Raw genomic sequence first — 22,620 nt, forward strand, 5'->3', positions numbered from 1 at the left:
GTGACCTTATTGAGGCTTTTGAAGAAATTATTCAGTTCTTCATTTGGTGGATGACAGGCACCCATCAGTTTAGTTTCATTGTGTTGTTCATGAAGGCTTCACAATGTGTCACATTGTCAGTTAATTCAAGTAACCCTATTCTGCAGTACCATACTCTTCAGTCTTTTTTACTTTAGTATGTTACTTAACATAAAGAGCTAGCCCACACCCCTTTCTGATGCTGCCTATAGTCACTGCTTACTAGGTATCAGAAATCTAATTTAAAATATATTCTTTCGTCCTGCTTTAGGTTGTGTCCTTTTATTGCCAGTACATGTGGATTATGTTCATCCATGAAAGCCTGCAGCAAGTGTAATTTACTTCATAAATATCGGTATTGGTATTATATGTTTAAATGAATCAAAGGGAATGTCCTCTATTCACTATTACACTATTTTATATAGCAGGAAATATAGTCATGGAATGCAAGCAATACAACAAGTTTGGGCCTTGTTAACATTTGCGTTCAAATATTTTTTTTGGTGCAAAAGCAACCTCTCTCAGTACCGATACACATATTGATTGTGTTGCTTTAGGTACTTGGGTCTCGTTTTGTATAGACAAGGGAGATGCCTCATTTGTGCTTGGACTGTTTTTCTCTCATGCAACACACCATAAAAAACGTTGATGCCCTTTCCTGTTGTGTGCAGGATAAGCTGTTGCTTTTACTATGTGGTGGTGCTGTTTTAGCTGCTCGTCCTGTTGTCTCTGTTGTTATTGATGTGTGATGATACTCATGGGCGTACCCAGCGAGGGGCAGAAGATATTCGCAGTTATTTAACAATAAATGCTGCATGTTTTCTCGGATTGTACAAGTGCATTCTTGTATTTAAAATGTTTATTAAAAGCAGTTTTTCACTGGTTTACTGTTTTATTTAATAGGAAGTGCTGTATGTTGTCTCGAGTCCTTGTTTCCTGAGACTAGTATGACCTGCCTCCCCCCCCCCCCCCAGTTCAGATCCTGGGTACGCCCTTCTGCTGCTTCTGCTGTCCCTGTCAGATGGAACACATCAAGGTATGCACACTGTAATGACACATTTCGACGTAGAGACATACAATACCTGAAAGGCTGCGCCAAAGATTAAATTGAGAGGCATGTAGATTATAATCTTTGTAATGTTCACATTGGATTCTCTTTTGTTTCATACTCCAAGGAGCTAAGGGACACTTTCGATTGTTGCCTTGTGAAGGATGGACGTAATTTTTGGTGTGTGCGGAAAGGCAGCCATATTGTTAGTAATTATGGTTTGTGCGACGAGCACAGCAAGTCTTATTGTGTTGTGAATAAAAAATAATGAGAAGTATCGAAGTGTTACGAAAATTATTTAAAGCAACATTGCATTGTTGTATTCCTTTGCTTCCACCGTCTTCGTGAAGTGAACCGATGCCGACTTAGGAACATACACACGGTCAACAAAGAGAAGAACTTCGATGGCGACTAATGAATTAATATTGTGGCAGAAGGACTAATTCTACGTGTAAGGTGAGAACTCTGATTAAATCAACAATGACGTAGAATTCAGAATGTAAGTAATCGGAATGGTAAATTATATTACAGGCATATTTCACGCAGCACTGTATTTGTCCGCATTCAAGCCGGTCAATACAATCCGTAAAAAAGCCTTTCAAAAATTCTAAAGTTACAGCTCCATATCCATAATTTTTCCTCATTTAAAAAAAAACCGCAATAAATTCAAATGTTTTTTATTTATTTCACCACACTGGCGACCGCTGACAGGGACAGTGCTGGTGGAACAAAGAGTAAGTACTTGATTGTTGTACTACAAATGTTCTTGTGCTAATTACTGTTTCTCTGTTACATGACGCACATGAAAAATGACGAATAAGGTGAAACAATATTAACTGTATAAACGGATGGCACAATAACCAGAAGGAACAAGGACAAGGATTTACAAAACTAAAGTAATCGTGAGTGACGCAGCTCAGCCGGAATTAAGGTAGGAAAGCGCAAACGCATGCAGCGGCTGCACCTTGGCTTAGCTCCACTTAAAGCAGAACCTTTTCCTTTCCATATTAAAATCCTGGTAGTGTTTGTGGCAACACACAATTACACTTTGATAATTACTTTTTTATGTTCAACAATCGCAGAATTAGAAGACGTAGTGCGCCATCTTGTAAATTTCCGACGCGCAACAAATAACAATCGCGAGATATTTTTATTAAATCAACTGCGAGAGAATTTAAAGACTTAGATTCAGTAAAGTACAGATAAAAATAATATCTCCACAATGGAATCGGAGAATTTTAATTTGACAAATGTTCATGAACACGTCACCGATTACTGGTAAAAATAATTGTTTAAGATGTAATGTGTGCTTGTTTGTGCCCCCTGTTGTCAAATCGGTCGGCCGGTGGGGGTTCATTACGACCGATTGTTGTTTACTGGGGGAGACAACGGCGTTGCTTCAGTACTGTATTTCGCGTGAAATCGGTGAACCTAGCCCTGTTTCGATTCAATCAGACCGTGGCAGAGAAACAATGGCAACAAATAATGGCATAAATACAAACACACAAGCTTCGTCAGTTACGCTTGAGGCATTATATAGTCTGATGTCAAACGTGAGCGAGCAATTATCTGATTTAAAGATCAGTCACAACACAACGAACACAAAACTGGCGAATCTAGAAATCAGCCACAACACAACGAACACAAAACTGGCGAATCTAGAAATCAGCCACAACACGACAAACACAAAATTGTCAAACATGGAAATTGAGTTCCAATAGCAGTTTTCAAGTGTAAACACGCAATTTGAAAACCTGCACAGACATTTCGATCAACGCTTAAATAAACTCACCAATGAAATCGATCAAAAGATCGAAGACAAAGTCATCAAAACCGTCAATAGTGTATACAATGTATTGGCAAATGACTTAGAAAAGAAATTGTCAGACTTACAAACAAACAGGAACAGGAACTGTCATAAATAGTAGAAACACACAATCAAACACAAACCGTACAAAAAGAAATACACGAAAACGTACAGGCTATTCAATTAAATTTAACAAGAGTACAGTACGCATGTGAAGAAATACCTGACCAAGTTAATAAAGTTAACGAAGAAGCCGGTTTTCTGAAACAGGAGACTCGACGTATCAACGCGGACATTATCAAAATAAATGAAACTTTAGAAAACGGTAATGTAAATGAATCAATAACTGACGGGGAAACAAAACTTTTTGAAAAATTAGGTAATGAAATCAAAGTAGCCGAGGACAGAATACGCAAGGAAATTGCTGGTAGACAATGTTTCAAATGACTTTCCTACGTCAAGCAGCAGGCAGCGCGACACTTACTCGCCCGTGCCAGATTACGATGTCAATAACGCAGAACATCACGCGCCCAGTCCGGCGTATGTGCACGCACCGGCGCAGGCAAACAATGGCTATTCGCCAAACGCGGTGCTGCAACAGGCAGTAGGCGTGTCGCCTTGCATCTCGACGATTCTAGTCGATGAGCGCCTGTTGAAACATAGACAGTTTCCAGTTTTCTCCACAGAATCCAGAAAAACTCATCCAGTCGTATTCGTAAGAGCATTTAAAAATGTCTTACCAAGAAACTGGACTGAGGCACAGAAGATTAGATATGTAGTAGGCTTCACACAAGGCGACACACTTTTGTGAGCCACAGACATGGCTGAACAGTGCGTCACCTACGAACAATTTGAACGGGCTTCCTTGGAGAAATATTGGTCTGTTTGGGTCCAAGAAAGACTGCGACGTGAGGTATTCAACCCACAACCGTTCAACCTAAAAAAACGGCGGGATGAGAAAGTATTTCGAAAGGTATTTGAATAAAACGCGCTATTGGAACAATCCAATACAGCACATAGATGTTCTCAAAATTCTGAAAAACAGACTACCCGCGAACTTACGCGAAAAATTGGTAACCATACCGGAGAACGACCTTGAATACTTTCTTTCCGTGATTGACTCAATTGATCTAATATACGAAGAAGAGCCGAGCACAAGTAATCGTAATGAACACTCCGTAACCAATCAAAACAACGGTAACGGGAATCATTTTAATGGCAATGGACAAAACCAACACAGTTGGCACCCGTATGCGACAAGTCCAAATAATGGAAACTGGAATTACGGAAATCGGAGGAATTCGGCGCCACAGGGACGTGAAGACCGAAAATATAGTACAGATTACGGTCCACGCCGGTATGGAAATGATAGAAATCACGTGAATGATTGGTCAGGCCCGCGTGATGAAAGGCGGCACACAAATGAAAATTACAATAGTTACGGTAATAGGAATGACCTACCAAGGAGGAATAGCGACGGCCGGTCGCAAGAAAATGTTGCACGCAGCGGTCCGGAAACTAATTGGCGACAGAATAACCACTCAGTACACTTTGTAGAGGTAACGGACAGTACTGAAGCAACGCCGTTGTCTCCCCCAGTAAACAACAATCGGTCGTAATGAGCCCCCACCGGCCGACCGATTTGACAACAGGGGGCACAAACAAGCACACATTACATCTTAAACAATTATTTTTAAGATATGATCAGGATGCGACCGTAGAAGATGATCTATGTGAAGAAGAGATGAAAGCACTGGACAAGGTAAGTGACCTCGTGCAGGCTGTAATAACAGCAAAGATAGGAACTATAATTACCAACGTAATTTTAGATACAGGCGCATCTACGAATAATATTTCTAACAGTTTATTTAAAGAAGTTTCGAAAACATTAAAAGTACCAGTGTTGCCAACGGAAAATTGTAAAATCTTGACAGCTGTAGGTAACAAGTCAAAAAGTATTAAGTGGCAGACGCAAATACCTGTTACCATTAGCGATGTCACTATAAACTGTACATTCTTAATCGTTGAGAAATGAATCGTCATTTGTATTTTAGGTATGGAAGTTTTCCGGCAGCATAAAGTAAGCATCGACATAGGCAGTGGACTTTGCTATTTCCGAGTGGGCAGTCGTAGTGTGAAGGTCAATCTTGTAAAGTCAACAATAGATCGTAATGGCCAATTACAGAAACAAGCTGAAATAAAATTAGTTTACCCACAAGTTTTATTGATAGATATTCCTTTCCTCGAACAATTAGACACGGAAATAATTAATGAACAGGCCGCCCACGAGAAGGTAGGAAAATCCACTTGTCTTTCAGGAACTCAACAAAACGAACTAGCAGATCTTATTTATGAATACCGAGATATTTTTTCTCTGCCTCGTGATGGCTGGGTGTTGTGTGATGTCCTTAGGTTAGTTAGGTTTAAGTAGTTCTAAGTTCTAGGGAACTGATGACCTAAGATGTTAAGTCCCATAGTGCTCAGAGCCATTTGAACCATTTTTTTTTTAACCGAGACATTTTTAGAAAACATAACTGAAGTTTCAATTAAACACCGAGACTAGTAATCAACTGGGGGCATATGCCAGCTAAACAACGCATATTTAACCACACCTAATGAAACATGTGTTACTGTGAGTCTTAACACTATAAAATAAACCATACGGTACTTTTGTAGTCTAACTCAGTTATTTAAGAGAGAGGAACAAAGACAAATTAGCGCGAAGGTCAGAGTTTGTTCGCTTGAGACGAGCAACAAACCACGCGTCGAAGTTGCAATCCAACGCTCAGCTCATGAGCACGCGATAGCTGCATGTCAAGACGAGGTCATTGGCCGCGCTGTAGGCAGCGAGCCGGGGAGAGGTCTTCCCCCTTCCCTGTCCGATCAGCTGAGTATATACAAAGCGCGAAGACGCATGCGCGGTCGAGTCCAGACGACACGTGACTCATATTACACGAGGGAGGCTATCACGATTAATGTTCACCAACAATGCAGGGTTTTCCCCGCGCCTACAGTCCAGTCGTGGTACATAAGCGCGTATGCGCGCAACGTTTAAAAGTTTTGAGACCATTCTTACTATGAGACACAGTGATGAAAGCCATTCAAAAACAAGAAAGAAAATGGTACACAAGTCTTGTAAATAGTAGTTTAGAAAATTTAATTATAAGCTGGTACTACGTATTAAAAGTGAACATAAAAGTACATACTGGTCATGGACGGTATTGTAATATTATATTGAGTGAAAATCTTAGCTTGTACGGAAAGAGAAAGAAAATAGAACAAAAAAAATAGATAAATAATGCAGATATATAACCGGAAGAAAGGCTATGTACACGAAAACAACACACAATTACATATAGGGAAAAAACAGCAAACAGGAAATCAAAGAGATAACGCATACATTTACATTACACAGTAGCGAGCGATTTTCAGAATGAACAACAAGGTAAACGCGGGAATTTTTGTGACTAAGGAAAAGAATGACACAAGCTATAAAATAGGAAAATAATAAACAGATCTATGCAGCGTGAGTAATGACTGAATCGCTCTCAAAAACAAATACCCAAGGTTTATAGAGAGAGAGAGAGAGACACATTAACGTTAGGAAACACCTAAAGCACTCAGCAAACAATTTTGTAGAATATACACTCCTGGAAATGGAAAAAAGAACACATTGACACCGGTGTGTCAGACCCACCATACTTGCTCCGGACACTGCGAGAGGGCTGTACAAGCAATGATCACACGCACGGCACAGCGGACACACCAGGAACCGCGGTGTTGGCCGTCGAATGGCGCTAGCTGCGCAGCATTTGTGCACCGCCGCCGTCAGTGTCAGCCAGTTTGCCGTGGCATACGGAGCTCCATCGCAGTCTTTAACGCTGGTAGCATGCCGCGACAGCGTGGACGTGAACCGTATGTGCAGTTGACGGACTTTGAGCGAGGGCGTATAGTGGGCATGCGGGAGGCCGGGTGGACGTACCGCCGAATTGCTCAACACGTGGGGCGTGAGGTCTCCACAGTACATCGATGTTGTCGCCAGTGGTCGGCGGAAGGTGCACGTGCCCGTCGGTCTGGGACCGGACCGCAGCGACCCACGGATGCACGCCAAGACCGTAGGATCCTGCGCAGTGCCGTAGGGGACCGCACCGCCACTTCCCAGCAAATTAGGGACACTGTTGCTCCTGGGGTATCGGCGAGGACCATTCGCAACCGTCTCCATGAAGCTGGGCTACGGTCCCACACACCGTTAGGCCGTCTTCCGCTCACGCCCCAACATCGTGCAGCCCGCCTCCAGTGGTGTCGCGACAGGCGTGAATGGAGGGACGAATGGAGACGTGTCGTCTTCAGCGATGAGAGTCGCTTCTGCCTTGGTGCCAATGATGGTCGTATGCGTGTTTGGCGCCGTGCAGGTGAGCGCCACAATCAGGACTGCATACGACCGAGGCACACAGGGCCAACACCCGGCATCATGGTGTGGGGAACTATCTCCTACACTGGCCGTACACCACTGGTGATCGTCGAGGGGACACTGAATAGTGCACGGTACATCCAAACCGTCATCGAACCCATCGTTCTACCATTCCTAGACCGGCAAGGGAACTTGCTGTTCCAACAGGACAATGCACGTCCGCATGTATCCCATGCCACCCAATGTGCTCTAGAAGGTGTAAGTCAACTACCCTGGCCAGCAAGATCTCCGGATCTGTCCCCCATTGAGCATGTTTGGGACTGGATGAAGCGTCGTCTCACGTGGTCTGCACGTCCTGCACGAACGCTGGTCCAACTGAGGCGCCAGGTGGAAATGGCATGGCAAGCCGTTCCACAGGACTACATCCAGCATCTCTACGATCGTCTCCATGGGAGAATAGCAGCCTGCATTGCTGCGAAAGGTGGATATACACTGTACTAGTGCCGACATTGTGCATGCTCTGTTGCCTGTGTCTATGTGCCTGTGGTTCTGTCAGTGTGATCATGTGATGTATCTGACCCCAGGAATGTGTCAATAAAGTTTCCCCTTCCTGGGACAATGAATTCACGGTGTTCTTATTTCAATTTCCAGGAGTGTATAAGCTATACACGAGGTTACATGTACGAAAGCTAAAGTGTAAAGGAGGAAAATATGGAACGATTGCGCATTAATGGACCGTAAGTCAGTTATGTATGAAAGAAGAAATTATTAGTATGAGGGGGCGATGCTCAGCACACCCTGAATTATTTTGGAATATTGAGGGAAAGGTGCAGGGTACCGAAAAAGGGCCCCACCAGCAAAGTGTATATTATAGTGGTAGATATTTTTTGTGTGTATAAACGTACGTATGAATGTGTGAAAGGCGAAAGAAGCTCTGTACATGTACGGAACCTAAACAACATAGAAGTGTATAAGGAAAATTAAACTCTAAGACAACCTCGTGTAAACATATATACCTAACGTCAAGAAACAACTTAATGAAAACCGTAAGACTCTACGAGTTTACGAGAAAATACGAAAAACCTGATACCCAGTGCAACATTAGCGATTCTTCACTCATGTATTCAGAAGGAAGGTATGAATTACTTTACACACTTGAAATATGAAATGATAAATCATGTCAAAATTATATCTTTCATACATATAACGATTTACGGTCACAAAGAGTGAAAATGATATCGCCGCTATACGAGAAACAGGTAAGTAGTGTGATCGACGACCTGTAAGCAAAGGAGTCGTCTATAAAATAAACTATGAAAAAAAACATCATACAGAATTTCATGCTGCACTGAAGCTATGAAAGTCGGATTATTCGTGTACATAGATTTTCATGACAACCAATGTATTAAAATGTCTGTATTTTTTCTCCCATGATAACACAAGACGCCTATAAGATCATTTTAATTGAAGATGATACACGCACACAAGGGCGTGCCGCTATTATGAAACACTGTACATAGTAATAGTAGTTACACCCTGAACTTCAAAGTTTTATGTTTATATGTCCATGTTAATGTAGGAAGTTTTATTAGGGTTAATGATTTACAAGCACACCAGAATGTGCTTACACCAAAAACACTGTACATATTAGGGTTATGCTGCATATAAATGATTATTTCGTGCATTTTCAGATTTTATACGTAAAAACCGTAGCATACACGTAGTCGTTGCCACTACCCTAAGTAGAAGGTAGAAAATTCCCTTCCCAAGCTTCAGTGGAGCGGCTATAGGTGTATTCTCTGCATGCTGATGCATGTCGTTGCGTATGAAGAATACGTAACGGAGGTAAACCTTAACTTATACTCGAGTTCAAGAAGGAAAACAAAGGACTTGTTCCTTCTAACTGATTAATGGAAAAATGTGTGTGTGTCAGTAAAATCCAAGACGAAGAAGCCACTACGAGTGGTCAAAAATTTTTCAATTTTCGTCGATAGTTTTTTCCTGTAATTAATGTAACCAATGTATTGTATGTGTTATATGTTATTCCATTGTATGTGATGTGTTTTGTATTTCATGCCAAGTCCCGTGACTTACAAATTTGTGAATACTTACGTACATTGACCAGAAGTATTGAGGGAAATGAATCTCGGTACAATAGGTAAAAGGAGTTAATGCGAAAAAAAAAGTGTAGTGAAAAAGAAAGTTTCGATCGCAATACTCCCGGTTAAAGTGGTGTGTGTAAAAATTAAAATTGTGCAAAGTAGTGCTACGTTGCAAGTGTCAGCGAGCCTAAACAAGTGACTTCGAAAATTGAAGCTTGTATCGTCAAACGACCCATGGAGTCACAATAACAAAAGACAATGCCAAACAAGTTTGACATGGTGCGCTTCTTACCTGGAGCTGCATCGACGGGATCGTCCTCCGCCTCGCACATAGTGTGGTGTGTTCTTCGGGGCACATATTCCAATGTACCTCGTCGTATCCAGTCCAAGTACTGGAAGGAACTACAAAAAGCACACGCATGCTGAGGTTCGGAAGTCTCGGCGGTACCCGCACGTTGGTGTATATTCAGTGCACTGGCGCGTGCATTCAACCAACGTCGCCCGCCAACGGACGACCAAACAATCAGGCGCTAGCATCACCCGCCCATATTCAACACTGGGGCTAGCGAACAAAGCTCGTCGCCCCAGAATAAATACAGAAGGCGATACAAGGACTTAATTTTAACCTCTGATGAGGAAGGACACGTTTGTAAATAACGTTGTATTCATTGTATATTTTATTGTACAAACTTAACCACATGATGTCGTTTTCTCAGTATTAACCAAAACTTTGTATATTAGAATTAAGGTTTGTAAATATTAGCATAAGTATACCAAGAAACTGACACACACTTAGTAATACCAAAGAATTCACAGTGCCATGATAATGAGACAGTAAAAATGAAGTTTGTAAATAAAAGACCCCCAAACCTATCAATTGCAAGGTCTACTGCTGTATCCTGTCAACCAAATAAAATTTTCTAGTGACAGTATACAGTAGGGGAGGCAGTTGTAATGACACATTCCGACGCAGAGACATACAATACCTGAAAGGCTGCGCCAAAGATTAAATTGAGAGGCATGTAGATTATAATTTTTGTAATGTTCACATTGGATTCTCTTTTGTTTCATACTCCAAGGAGCTAAGGGACACTTTCGATTGTTGCCTCGTGGAGGATGGACGTAATTTTTGGTGTGTGCGCAAAGGCAGCCATATTGTTAGTAATTATGGTTTGTGCGACGAACACAGCAAGTCTTATTGTGTTGTGAATAAAAAATAGTGAGAAGTATCGAAGTGTTACGAAAATTATTTAAAGTAACGTTGCATTGTATTCCTTGGTTTCCACCGTCTTCGTGAAGTGAACCGATGCCGACTTAGGAACATACACACGGTCAACAAAGAGAAGAACATCGATAGCGACTAATGAATTAATATTGTGGCAGAAGGACTAATTCTACGTGTAAGGTGAGAACTCTGATTAAATCAACAATGACGTAGAATTCAGAATGTAATTAATCGGAATGGTAAATTATATTACAGGCATATTTCACGCAGCACTGTATTTGTCCGCATTCAAGCCGGTCAGTACAATCCGTAAAAAAGCCTTTCAAAAATTCTAAAGTTACAGCTCCATATCCATAATTTTTCCTCATTAAAAAAAAAAAAAAAAAAAAACCACGCAATAAATTCAAATGTTTTTTATTTTTTTCGCCACAACACTCCTCAGAATTTCTACGATTTTTTTACAAATAAATGTTTACCATTTCCCATTAAGATGCATACCACGTCTGGTAAAGAGTTATCAGTCCATATCGTCTATGTCGAGAAAGAATGCGTTCTGGTAGGCTTCGCAGATTTTATAGTACTGTCTGTCGGCTTTCTCAATCTCTTTATTCACATCGAAAATATTTAGAAGGTTGAATCTGTGTAGAGTTCCAAAAACCTCTTTGTTTGCTTGTACAATGTTTAATGTTTTTTAAGCATCATTTGGTTTCTTTCAGTTCATTTTTATACACGTCATTCGCCCCCTCTATTATCACCATGCATTGTTCGTTATTGGAGCTGTTCCTGACGATGTCACATACAAGTAAACTTGGTTTGACGAAACTAGTGACGTTTAACGTGGATTCACACTTCCTGAAACGTCACCGTCACGTTTTTGAACGTAGACGGCCAGAGAGTCTCCTGAGCAAACATAGTTCAAGCACATACAACAGCCCATCTGCACATACCACAGTCAAACCATCAGCTTCTGTCAAGGTGATACTGGACGCCTATATTTTGAAACTCCCTTCATGATTTTTAAATTGTACTTTGTTCAACAGGTAAAAAAATGTTGTTTAGACAGTCAGAAATATTTATAGAACGATGACTCCTCCTCTTCCAACGCCTTGTAAGGAGTGTGGAACTCTCATTCAGTCTCGATTTTTTAACATTTTTCTAATCCAGACTCTTTTTACTCTCTATTTCTCATCATAAAGTGCAACAGTAATAATTGCAAACTGCTTTAAACTAAATTTCGGCATTTTTCGACGATCTACCATGGACTACGAAACAGCTCTCTGGTGACTGCATGAAGAAGAAATATTGAATTCAATTGATGAAAGGAGAAAATATAAAAATGCAGTAAATGAAGCAGGCAAAAAGGAATACAAACGTCTCAAAAATGAGATCGACAGGAAGTGCAAAATGACTCTCTGGTGACGATTTCCTTGCCATTGCCAGTCTACATTTTATATCCTCTCTACTTCGACCATCATCAGTTATTTTACTCCCTAAATAGCAAAACTCCTTTACTACTTTAAGTGTCTCATTTCCTAATCTAATCCCCTCAGTTATTTTACTCCCCAAATAGTAAAACTCCTTTACTACTTTAAGTGTCTCATTTCCTAATCTAATCCCCTCAGCATCACCCGATTTAATTTGACTACATTCCATTATCCTGGTTTTGCTTTTGTTGATGTTCATCTTATATCCTCCTTTCAAGACACTGTCCATTCCGTTCAACTGCTCTTCCAAGTCTTTTGCTGTCTCTGACAGAATTACAATGTCATCGGCGAACCTCAAAGTGTTTACTTCTTCTCCATGAATTTTAATACCTACTCCGAATTTTTCTTTTGTTTCCTTTACTGCTTGCTCAATATACAGATTGAATAACATCGGGGAGAGGCTACAACCCTGTCTCACTCCTTTCCCAACCACTGCTTCCCTTTCATGCCCCTCGATTCTTATAACTGCCATCTGATTTCTGTACAAATTGTAAACAGCCTTTCGCTCCCTGTATTTTACCCCTGACACCTTCAGAATTTGAAAGAGAGTATTCCAGTTAACGTTGTCAAAAGCTTTCTCTAAGTCTACAAATGCTAGAAACGTAGGTTTGCCTTTTCTCAATCTTTCTTCTAAGATAAGTCGTAAGGTTAGTATTGCCTCACGTGTTCCAACATTTCTACGGAATCCATAAAAGGGAAGCAGTGGTTGGGAAAGGAGTGAGACAGGGTTGTAGCCTCTCCCCGATGTTATTCAATCTGTATATTGAGCAAGCAGTAAAGGAAACAAAAGAAAAATTCGGAGTAGGTATTAAAATTCATGGAGAAGAAGTAAAAACCTTGAGGTTCGCCGATGACATTGTAATTCTGTCAGAGACAGCAAAGGACTTGGAAGAGCAGTTGAACGGAATGGACAGTGTCTTGAAAGGAGGATATAAGATGAACATCAACAAAAGCAAAACCAGGATAATGGAATGTAGTCAAATTAAATCGGGTGATGCTGAGGGGATTAGATTAGGAAATGAGACACTTAAAGTAGTAAAGGAGTTTTGCTATTTAGGGAGTAAAATAACTGATGATGGTCGAAGTAGAGAGGATATAAAATGTAGACTGGCAATGGCAAGGAAATCGTTTCTGAAGAAGAGAAATTTGTTAACATCGAGTATAGATTTAAGTGTCAGGAAGTCGTTTCTGAAAGTATTTGTATGGAGTGTAGCCATGTATGGAAGTGAAATATGGACGATAACCAGTTTGGACAAGAAGAGAATAGAAGCTTGCGAAATGTGGTGCTACAGAAGAATGCTGAAGATAAGGTGGGTAGATCACGTAACTAATGAGGAGGTATTGAATAGGATTGGGGAGAAGAGAAGTTTGTGGCACAAGTTGACTAAAAGAAGGGATCGGTTGGTAGGACATGTTTGAGGCATCAAGGGATCACAAATTTAGGATTGGAAGGCAGCGTGGAGGGTAAAAATCTTAGAGGGAGACCAAGAGATCAATACTCTAAGCAGATACAGAAGGATGTAGGTTGCAGTAGGTACTGCGAGATGAAGAAGCTTGCACAGGATAGAGTAGCATGGAGAGCTGCATCAAACCAGTCTCAGGACTGAAGACCACAACAACAACAAATCACATTTAACAACATATGTAATGTTTATTTTGCAATGGATTCCTTCAGTGTGCTAAATAAAATAATTTAGCTTCGTAGTGTCTTGCAGTACATATTAAGACCTTTTCGCAATAGCAGCTAGTGGGGACTACATCGTTTTAGTTCACACTGTTGTTCGGCAAGTAGGTTGCATTATGGTCTGTCGAAAAACCTTGACCTGATGTGAAGTGACGTGTCGATGACGTTCCGTTGACGGCATCAGTGAATGTCGTCATTTGAGCTACAAAGGAAAATCTTTTGATGTAACAGTAATCTTTCGTCAAGTTTGAATTCACCTTTACACTTTGATCCCTCCGTAAATTTTTTGTGATTCCCACTCGACAACTGTCAAAACATACACAGGTATCACTGTTCTGTTCTTTACACAGAGTTGCCTTGTCGCTAATAATTACTTTCGTCTGGCTTACTTTAGGTGGAATAATTGACGGTTTAGTAGCTGCATTTCGTGACTTGAGAGTGTCTTTTATGCGCCTCTTATATTTAATATTTAGCTCCACTGTTGTAATTCCGCTGTTAATAACGTTTGAAATCATTGTAAATGGCGTCAGAATTTCGTATCTGTTACTTAGCGTCACATCATAAATTGTCATTTTAGGCGTACGACGGAAATTGTTTTTATACCTAACGAACAGCGACTGTTTGTCATTACTGTACGTCTTCTTTAAGTCAAGAAATGTCATTATCAAGTCTTTCCAATACCTGGTGCTCCCTATGCCTTGCCTTCAACATACTAAAGAAGTGGTCCACTGTTGATCTACCTTGTCGAAAGCCATACTGCTTCTTTTTTTCCCTCAATCTTCTTTCCATTAAGCTCTCCATTATTTTGTTACCTTGCTGTGTTACAGGTGAGATTAAAATTAAACGTAACGCTGTATCTTAAATTCGTTTCCGCCTTTTCACTTTTGAAATTTATTAGTCAAAGGCCCTTTTTGACTGTTTGGATGCATACCACATTCCATTGTATAAGGACTCAATTTCAGACAATCAACTTTTTAAAAAATGTTTCACATCCGTAATCATTTTAGTAATATAAAGAGGTTTTCTTGGGATACTTAGCTTTTACGTACCAGTATATAAGTAATCTTTCGGCGAAATATATTTAATTCATAACCATCAGTTCTCTGGGTATTATCATTTTTGTACTTGTATTTTATTCCTGTCATAACGATATAATACGTCATCTGAATCACCTATAAAATTTAAATCTTGTGACATGGCGCATATGCAAACTCACCATATGATGGCAACTTTGAAGTATTGCGCCACCAACCCTGCAGCCATTTGTTGGTTAAATTTCCGCCGACGCTCCTGATTCATATTATTGCCGACTGGTAATTGTAGCGTCGAAACAGAAGCTTCTCATTAACAATGTTGGGGTCACGGAAGACCAGAGATGACAGCACGTAAGTTCCTTGGTAATAAATTTGTTTACTGGTTGCCTCGGTGCTGGACATTGGTACGGTATAATAGTAGCCGACTGTTTCTACCGCTGATTAGGATTCGCCTTAAATCGATATAAGCAAGAGCGTTGCAGTCGCTCTGTTGTCTTCTAGTGGCGCGCACATTTAAAACTCATAAGCTGTAACTTCCACTGAAAGAACCGATTTCCTTCTTCAGTTATTCGTTTATTACGAGTCGTCGAACTGCTCCAGCATTTGAGTTTGGCGTTGGCGTTTTAGAAATATGGTAAGTATCCGCAGGGTATACCACAATTAATAGCGAAAACTGACGAGCTGAAAATATACCATAATATAATTATTCAGAACTACTGATACAAAAATATGTACACTGTGTGTCACAGTTAACATAAAAAATTGACAGGAGTGAAATTATACCATAATAGGAGGAAAAATGTTCCAATAAACATGAATCGCCAAACAAACTGCCAGGCAACTGCCAACATGTGGTTAAAAATTGCCACCGACTATGGAGTATTCCTTATTGTAATATTTGATACAGATGTATTTGAAACGTAAATCTCTCGATGAACTCTCCGTCTATAATAACTGAATTTAAATTTAACTCCATGTAACGTGCTGATGTAATAAGCGCTATTGTATTTTTTGTTAAGTAGGCCATGGGCGAAGCTCAAGCGCAATTAGATGAAGACTTAATCAAAGATTTTACTTTTGCACCAACGAAGACAATATTTCATACTAAATCAATGGCAACTCGTAACCACACATATCCAATATCTTGCAAACGGCTCGTATGCAGAATCATGTTTATTGGAATGTTTCTGCTTCTATTCTGTTATGTTTTCATTATTATCAAGTTTTGACAGTTAATTATGATACAAGTGTATATGTTCATGTGAATAGTTGTAAATTTTTCCTCGCTGAAGAACTATTGTATGCTAAAAATTGGCTCAGATGTAGGCCTACGTCAGTAGCTTGGTAAATCACGTTTAGGATTCGGAACCAGACCCCTTCCCATCCCTCAACTAAAATGTTTGTTACTGCACTTCTGCTTGCAGATGTTCGCCTTCCTTTTTATCATAAATTTATCTATAAATTACTCATGGAAAATAGGAGCAAATGGATCGACTGAATCAGCAATGAATAAAATAGAAAACAATGAAGAAACTAGGAGGAAGAGCTGAGAGGGGGCCTTCCGAATGAAAACGGATGTCAGTAGACCTTACAGGACAGTTAATGTATTTGAAAAATAGGTTGTGATATTTTAAAGGAATATTGTATCATCTTTCTTGAGACTGGTTGTTGGTAGTTAATTATACATATATGTACTTTGTTGTCAGTATAGATTGACATTTATCCAGTGTGAAGTTATTTTTCCTTCCCCCATAAAAATAACGGAATTGAGGCCAATGGGGACTTCCTACACTGATTATCTGAACAAATACATTTGTTATAGCTATTCAGTTTTCTCAGGACCAGAGTACATTGTAAATAATGATACACATGAAAATAGCATTAATTTTTCCTGAAAGTGGTAATAATATAAAGAATTGGAATTTATCAACACATGAAAAAGGGGGGGGGGGGGGCACAGAGAGGAATGAACATTTGTTTAGTATAAATAGTGGTATTTACAATGTTGTTGTTGTTGTTGTTTCAACCATAAAAAGTTTTTACAATAAACAGATATTTGCTCTTAGGTGATTCTCTCTCATAATCACCATCATTTGTAAGCACACTACAACCCTTCCATGAACTATGCAGCAATATTTATTTGTTCTGTTATTGTAAATGGTAATAATATAAAGAATTGGAATTTATCAACACATGAAAACGGGGGGGGGGGGGGGGGCATAGAGAGGAATGAACATTTGTTTAGTATAAATAGTGGTATTTACAATGTTGTTGTTGTTGTTACACAACTTTCAACACTGTCTCCTCAGAAATTGATGGTCTCCCGCTCCTTTGTTCGTCGGGAATTTCAGTCCAACCAGCTGCAAACTCTCTATACCACTTACGAACATTTTTGACATCCATGTGCGACTCACCATACACTTCCGTCAATTGGCGATGGATTTCAACCGGTGCAGTGCCCTTTGCATTGAAAAACTGAATAACTGCGTGCAATTCACACTTGTCAGTAACATCCAATGGGAGCTCCATTCTCAACGGATGCCAAACCAAGACTGAACGCCTCAGTGCTGTGTGCGCGTGTTTACACACAGTGCGTGAAGCACTCTTCATAACAGTGGGACCAACTGCCACACAGAGTTCTGTACTTATAAAATAATAGGAGACCTTACTTTTGGGATTACCTCGTAAATATTAACAACTGTGTTAATAATGACTTTAGGAACATAGTAATAATTTTAGCGAGGTCGGCTCACTAATGTGGGTTCAGTGGTGTCTTTGGATTTTCCGTAGCATATCTGAAAGGAGTTTTAGTGTTTTCAGTGAATATTCTAAGTTTCAGTTTTAACATGTTCAATTTTGCCTGTATTACTTCACATTCTTAAGCATACGATGGCTCCTTGTCTCCTATCATCTTGAAGTTTTCCAAGTTGCTAGTCTGCTGTGACTGGACCCAAATCCATTCGCAGCTTGCTGCAATAACTCAGGTATGCTGCCCAATGCATGCTCACTTACGTGGCCTGAACACTACACAGCAATCTGCCAGCTAGCCACATACTGTTCAATCAATCTGTTTTTTAATACAGTTGCATAATGGACTCACAGCTCATAGTGTCACAGAGTGTTGTGTGGGAGGAACAATTATCTTTCTTTGTTAGTTAATTGAAAATTAGAATCTATGAAGTATACATGAAAAATAAGAACAATAGCAAAACCTACATAGAGTTAATGGTCTTTAATGAATGTATTAGATTTCAGCAACATACGAACACCTATCAGTAGTATTAAATATGTATCCCACTGCCTTGAAAAAGTAGTGAATGTTCATATGTACATGCACTAAACAAGGGAAAAAAAGGTATTAATAACTTCATAAAACTATATTTTTGAAGAAACTTTTGTGTTCTGGGTAACTTAAGGACTCATAATCTTATAAACATTTGATTTTTGGACAATGGAAAAGCTGCAAAATGTGAGGAGACTGTTGATTCATAAGATATGTATTTGTACTTAGCAAACCCACTGATCCCTTTAAAATAAAATCCTCTAGAAGAGTGAGAGGACATGAAGTACATATTGTCTGGATTAATAAAGAGGCAAAAATTCATTTACCCAACATAGCAGTGTTAGACAGTTTTTAACGCCTTTTGTCACAAGCTAGAGTCACACTCACCCAACAGAAAGACTATTTTCTAGCAAACACGTATAGAAATTAACATATTTAGGAAGAAAAATAATGGTTCAAGTAGACATGACTTTTCTCTTCAATAATAGATTTGCATGTAATTATGTCAAAAGTGTAACATGAAATATACATTTATCCCTATATTTTTGTGTATGTTCAGATATTATTGTCCTTTACCTCATACATTTGCATTTGATTTTATAATCAAGTTCCTCAGGCAAACATTACATAACTTCCATACTTTGCTTTTTTTTCTCCATTAGTCCTTGTGTTAAAGAAAAGCCAAAAAACATAAACAAACAGTACCAGCGATACTGTTGGTATTGATATGTCTGTTCCGACATTATGAGGTATGGTACAATGTTAGATATTGGTGTTGCTACCAGTATTGCATTGAATCTGGTGTTTAAGAATCACGAGGGGGAAATATTCATATTTTTTACACATATAAAATTAACTGTTGTTCCACAAGTAGTCTCCCTTACATTGAGTACTTGCATTTTTCGATTAAAAAAGAACCCTGATTAGGCCAGACAGAACACAGACTGGTGGCATGGTTCAGGCTGTTGAATATTCAATGCTTCTCTATTTGTTGCAGTTTTCCCTTTGGAATTATCATTTAAATTAGCTGTGTCAGTCACCACTGTTCCTTTCTGGTAGCCATCATGACTACATCAGATATATTATGCCAACAGTGTAAGGAAGGCCACCCATGGCTGCATCTTTGTGGCAGAATTGCAGAGCTGTGTGAGCAGCATCATGCATAGCCTAGGCTGGGTGGTGACTGAGCAGCAGATGCGTCCTGGTGCTGTGTGATGAAGGCTGGTCATGGCTGCATCTTATTAGTGGAGTGCAGGGGCAATGTCAGACTTGGCTGGGGGCAATGTAGACGTAAGCCTTGTTGGCAACTGATGTTGTATGCCACCATTGTGAGGGAGTCTGGCTGTGGCTGCATTTCCATGGCAAAGATGTGTATCAGTGGAAACAATGTCAGGCTTGCAGCCAGAGGATGATACTGACTGGGCGGCAGCTGAGGTCCAGTGCAGCTGGAATGCTGCCGTATCCTTGTCACCAATGATGTGTCCTTGGCTGTGCCACCCCAGTGAGGATTCTGGCCATGGCTGCATGTTCACACTGAAGTCACAATGTGGCAGGTCAGTATCGGTCAGAGCTGGTGGGGGAATTGGCTGGGAATGACCAGAACTTCAGGTGGCTCCTGTAGCTGCAGCATGCAGATTTTATCCTCATTGCCAAGTGATTCTCCTGAGTGGTAGGCTCCACACAATGAATGGTGAAGTTTCCAGTTAGCATATAAGCAACACTTTATTAACATGGCATAAAACACTATGTAGCTTCCAACAGATACAACTGAAATAGATCCTCTAGTATGAACATGAAGTGAAGCCAAGAGTCTTCAGTTCTCTGTAGTGATGTACATCATAACAGTACTCTGTTGTGATATAGTTCATGATGGTAAGTGCTAGGCACAGGTTCACGTAAATAATACTGAATCTGGAGATGGCCAGCATCAGAAGAGGCAAAGAATCCAAGAGCAATGGCTGGCATACTGGTGTGGATGCTGTTGCGTATCTTCCACAGAAGGCTACTGAGATGCTGAGTCCAGGGAAGGCCAGTGCCGGAGTAGGCAAAGGTTCCAAGCTCATGGCTGGCAAGAAGCCCAGAGCATAAATGTATGCTGCTTGATGGTGATCGAGCTGCAGCTTAAGTAGGCTGTGGGCAGATGGATATCATACTTTGTTGGGTGAACATGTGACTTGTGGATGCAGCATGGTCTCTGATTGCAGTGCCACTCGTACTGGTGCACATGATGCATGTGGATGAGGTTGGCTTCTGATAGAGGTCAGCATGTCAACACATGTGTTATTGTCTGTCAACAGTAATGTTTCCAAAACATGTGGTGTACTTACAATGCTAACGTCATACTGTCTGGTGGAGGTGCGCTTGGAACACTGGAGCAGACTACCCTCTGCTCGCAGGTGTTGCACCAGAGGCAGAAGTGGCTGGTGTATGGCTGGATATAAGGCAGAAATTATGGTTAATTGTTAGAGCCTGGTCATCGCTCAATAGTGTGTTGAGGAAAACAAATACTGGTGAATCTGAAGATCCATTGTATGTGTTCGTAATTGTTGAACATAGTTAAAATAACCAGACAGTTTTTCAGTTTGAGACTACAAACTTTTGGTGCTACTAAGGAAAGAAGGGTCTACAATGAAGTAAGTCCATTTATAAATAGTGTATAACAATGTTATGACTACTTCCTTCTTCCATCATTATATACATGACACAATAAAATAGTTTCATCGAGGTAATTTGTGTGAGATGTCTGATTCCAAGTGTCACTCACTGATACTGTAGTTATATCTTATGATGTCTTATTACATTTTTGCATTTTGTGACATGCAAAACTGCAATTTTCTGAACATTTAAATGAGTCGTCAATCTTTGCACCACTCTGATATCTTACCAAGCTTTCATTGGATATTTATAGTGGCCTAGGTCATTATAGATAGCTCTATCATGTGCAAAAATTCTTAGTTTACTGTATTCAAGATATATATCATAGACAGAAAGGTTCCCAACACACTTGCCTTGGGCACACCTGAAATTTCTAGTACATCTGTCAGTGATGTTACATAGCAGATAGCATGCTGCATCCTCTCTGACAAGAAATCTTCAACCCAGACCAAATTTATTCTGATAACCCCATATTATTGTACTTCATTAATAAGCATTTGTGTGGCCCCGAATCAGATGATTTTCAGAAGCTTTTGGGATATGAAATTACAAGTACTCTGATGGCATATTTAAAAGTAGGGAAAACAATACCCAACTGTCAGAACAGCCAATTCTAGTTCCTACATCAGGGAGGAGGAAGGTATAGTTTGAGAAAAGGTGGAATTGGAAAGGGGGGTGGGCAGAGCAGTCACTCAGTTCCCAACTTGAGAGGTGCCCACATGTTGTTAGAATGAGGTGAAATAAATAATCACTATCAGTTCCAAAGAAAACTAGAAACATATCTCAATAGGCACTCCCTTTATATGTATTCACAGAGTGCAAATTCCTGATAGCTGTATAACAAGTAACAGCGTTCATTGTAAAGCTTCATGACAAGTAATAGTCTATTTGAAATAGGCCTCTATTGGTTCATATGCAGATAACTACTTTTTATTAAAAAAAAGTGTGAATATATTTATGTAAATATTAAGCTGTCAGTAGGAAATGAATTTGTTATAAAGTGTTTTGAATTTATTATAAATGCCCTGCCTGGTGCAAGCACAAGTAGTATTAAGCTGTATAGTGATAGTTCATTGTTAGCACACTGTACCGGATAAGTTTCTACGAACTGATTGTCTTTTATTACTGTTTGGCCTTACTTGATCTATTTTGTTGAATGTTCTCCTTCATAGAACATTGTGAGAGAATGTTTTTTTATGTTGTTATTAGTTCGTCCCAAGTCTAGTTAAGTCATCAGAAGACCAAAACAAATTGCGAAATGATTTAGAAAAGACATACGTATGGTGCGAAAATTGGCAATTGTCCCTAAATAATGAAAAGTCTGAGATCATCCACAAGATGCTAAAAGGAGTCCATTAAGAGTGTGTAACGCACATGATACAGGGTTTGGTGTGTGCATCATTCAAACATAAGTGTTTCTCTTTGTGGCAGGACTTTCTCGCAAAATTTCAGTCACCAACTTTCTCCTCCAAATACAAAAGTATTTTGAGGATGCCAACCTACGTAGGGAGAAACGATCATTATAATAAAGTAAAGGGAAATCAGAGCTTGCACGGAAAGATGTAGGTGTTCATTTTTTCCATACACTTTTTGAGAGTGGAATGATGGAGAATTATAGTGAAGGTGGGTCGATGAACCCTCTGCCAAGCACTTAAGTGTGATTTGCAGTGTTGCCATGTAGATGTTGAAGTTTAAGATAGAAGCTTCCTCTCTGAAGTTTGTGGTCAAACATGAGGTCAGGCAGACAACAAACAGAGGGATCCCTTTCTCTGCTAGGACTTTGTATAAGAGACGTCAAAAATTTAGAGATACAAAAACATTTACATTAATAAATAATAATATAGGAGTAAAATGATATTTTTATGAACA

The 22,620-nt window shown here is 39.8% G+C and overlaps 1 protein-coding gene across 2 annotated transcripts in view; it reads left to right on the top strand.

The window, feature by feature from the left end:
• The first annotated feature begins 15,031 nt into the window (after positions 1–15,031).
• LOC126474937 (centrin-1-like) overlaps positions 15,032–22,620 on the top strand; it is a 141,278-nt gene continuing 133,689 nt past the window's right edge. The window contains exon 1 of one of the 2 annotated variants that reach the window (XM_050102453.1): positions 15,032–15,164. Coding sequence is in view for 1 of the 2 variants with exons in the window: in XM_050102452.1 (XP_049958409.1) it covers positions 15,445–15,447 (3 nt within the window). In the remaining variant the exon portion in view is untranslated. Of the gene's footprint in view, positions 15,165–15,196; positions 15,448–22,620 lie in introns of those variants that run through there. The other variant, XM_050102452.1, reaches the window with a different exon arrangement.

The sequence above is a fragment of the Schistocerca serialis genome, chromosome 4, assembly GCF_023864345.2.
Source record: "Schistocerca serialis cubense isolate TAMUIC-IGC-003099 chromosome 4, iqSchSeri2.2, whole genome shotgun sequence".
Taxonomy (NCBI): Eukaryota; Metazoa; Arthropoda; class Insecta; order Orthoptera; family Acrididae; genus Schistocerca; species Schistocerca serialis.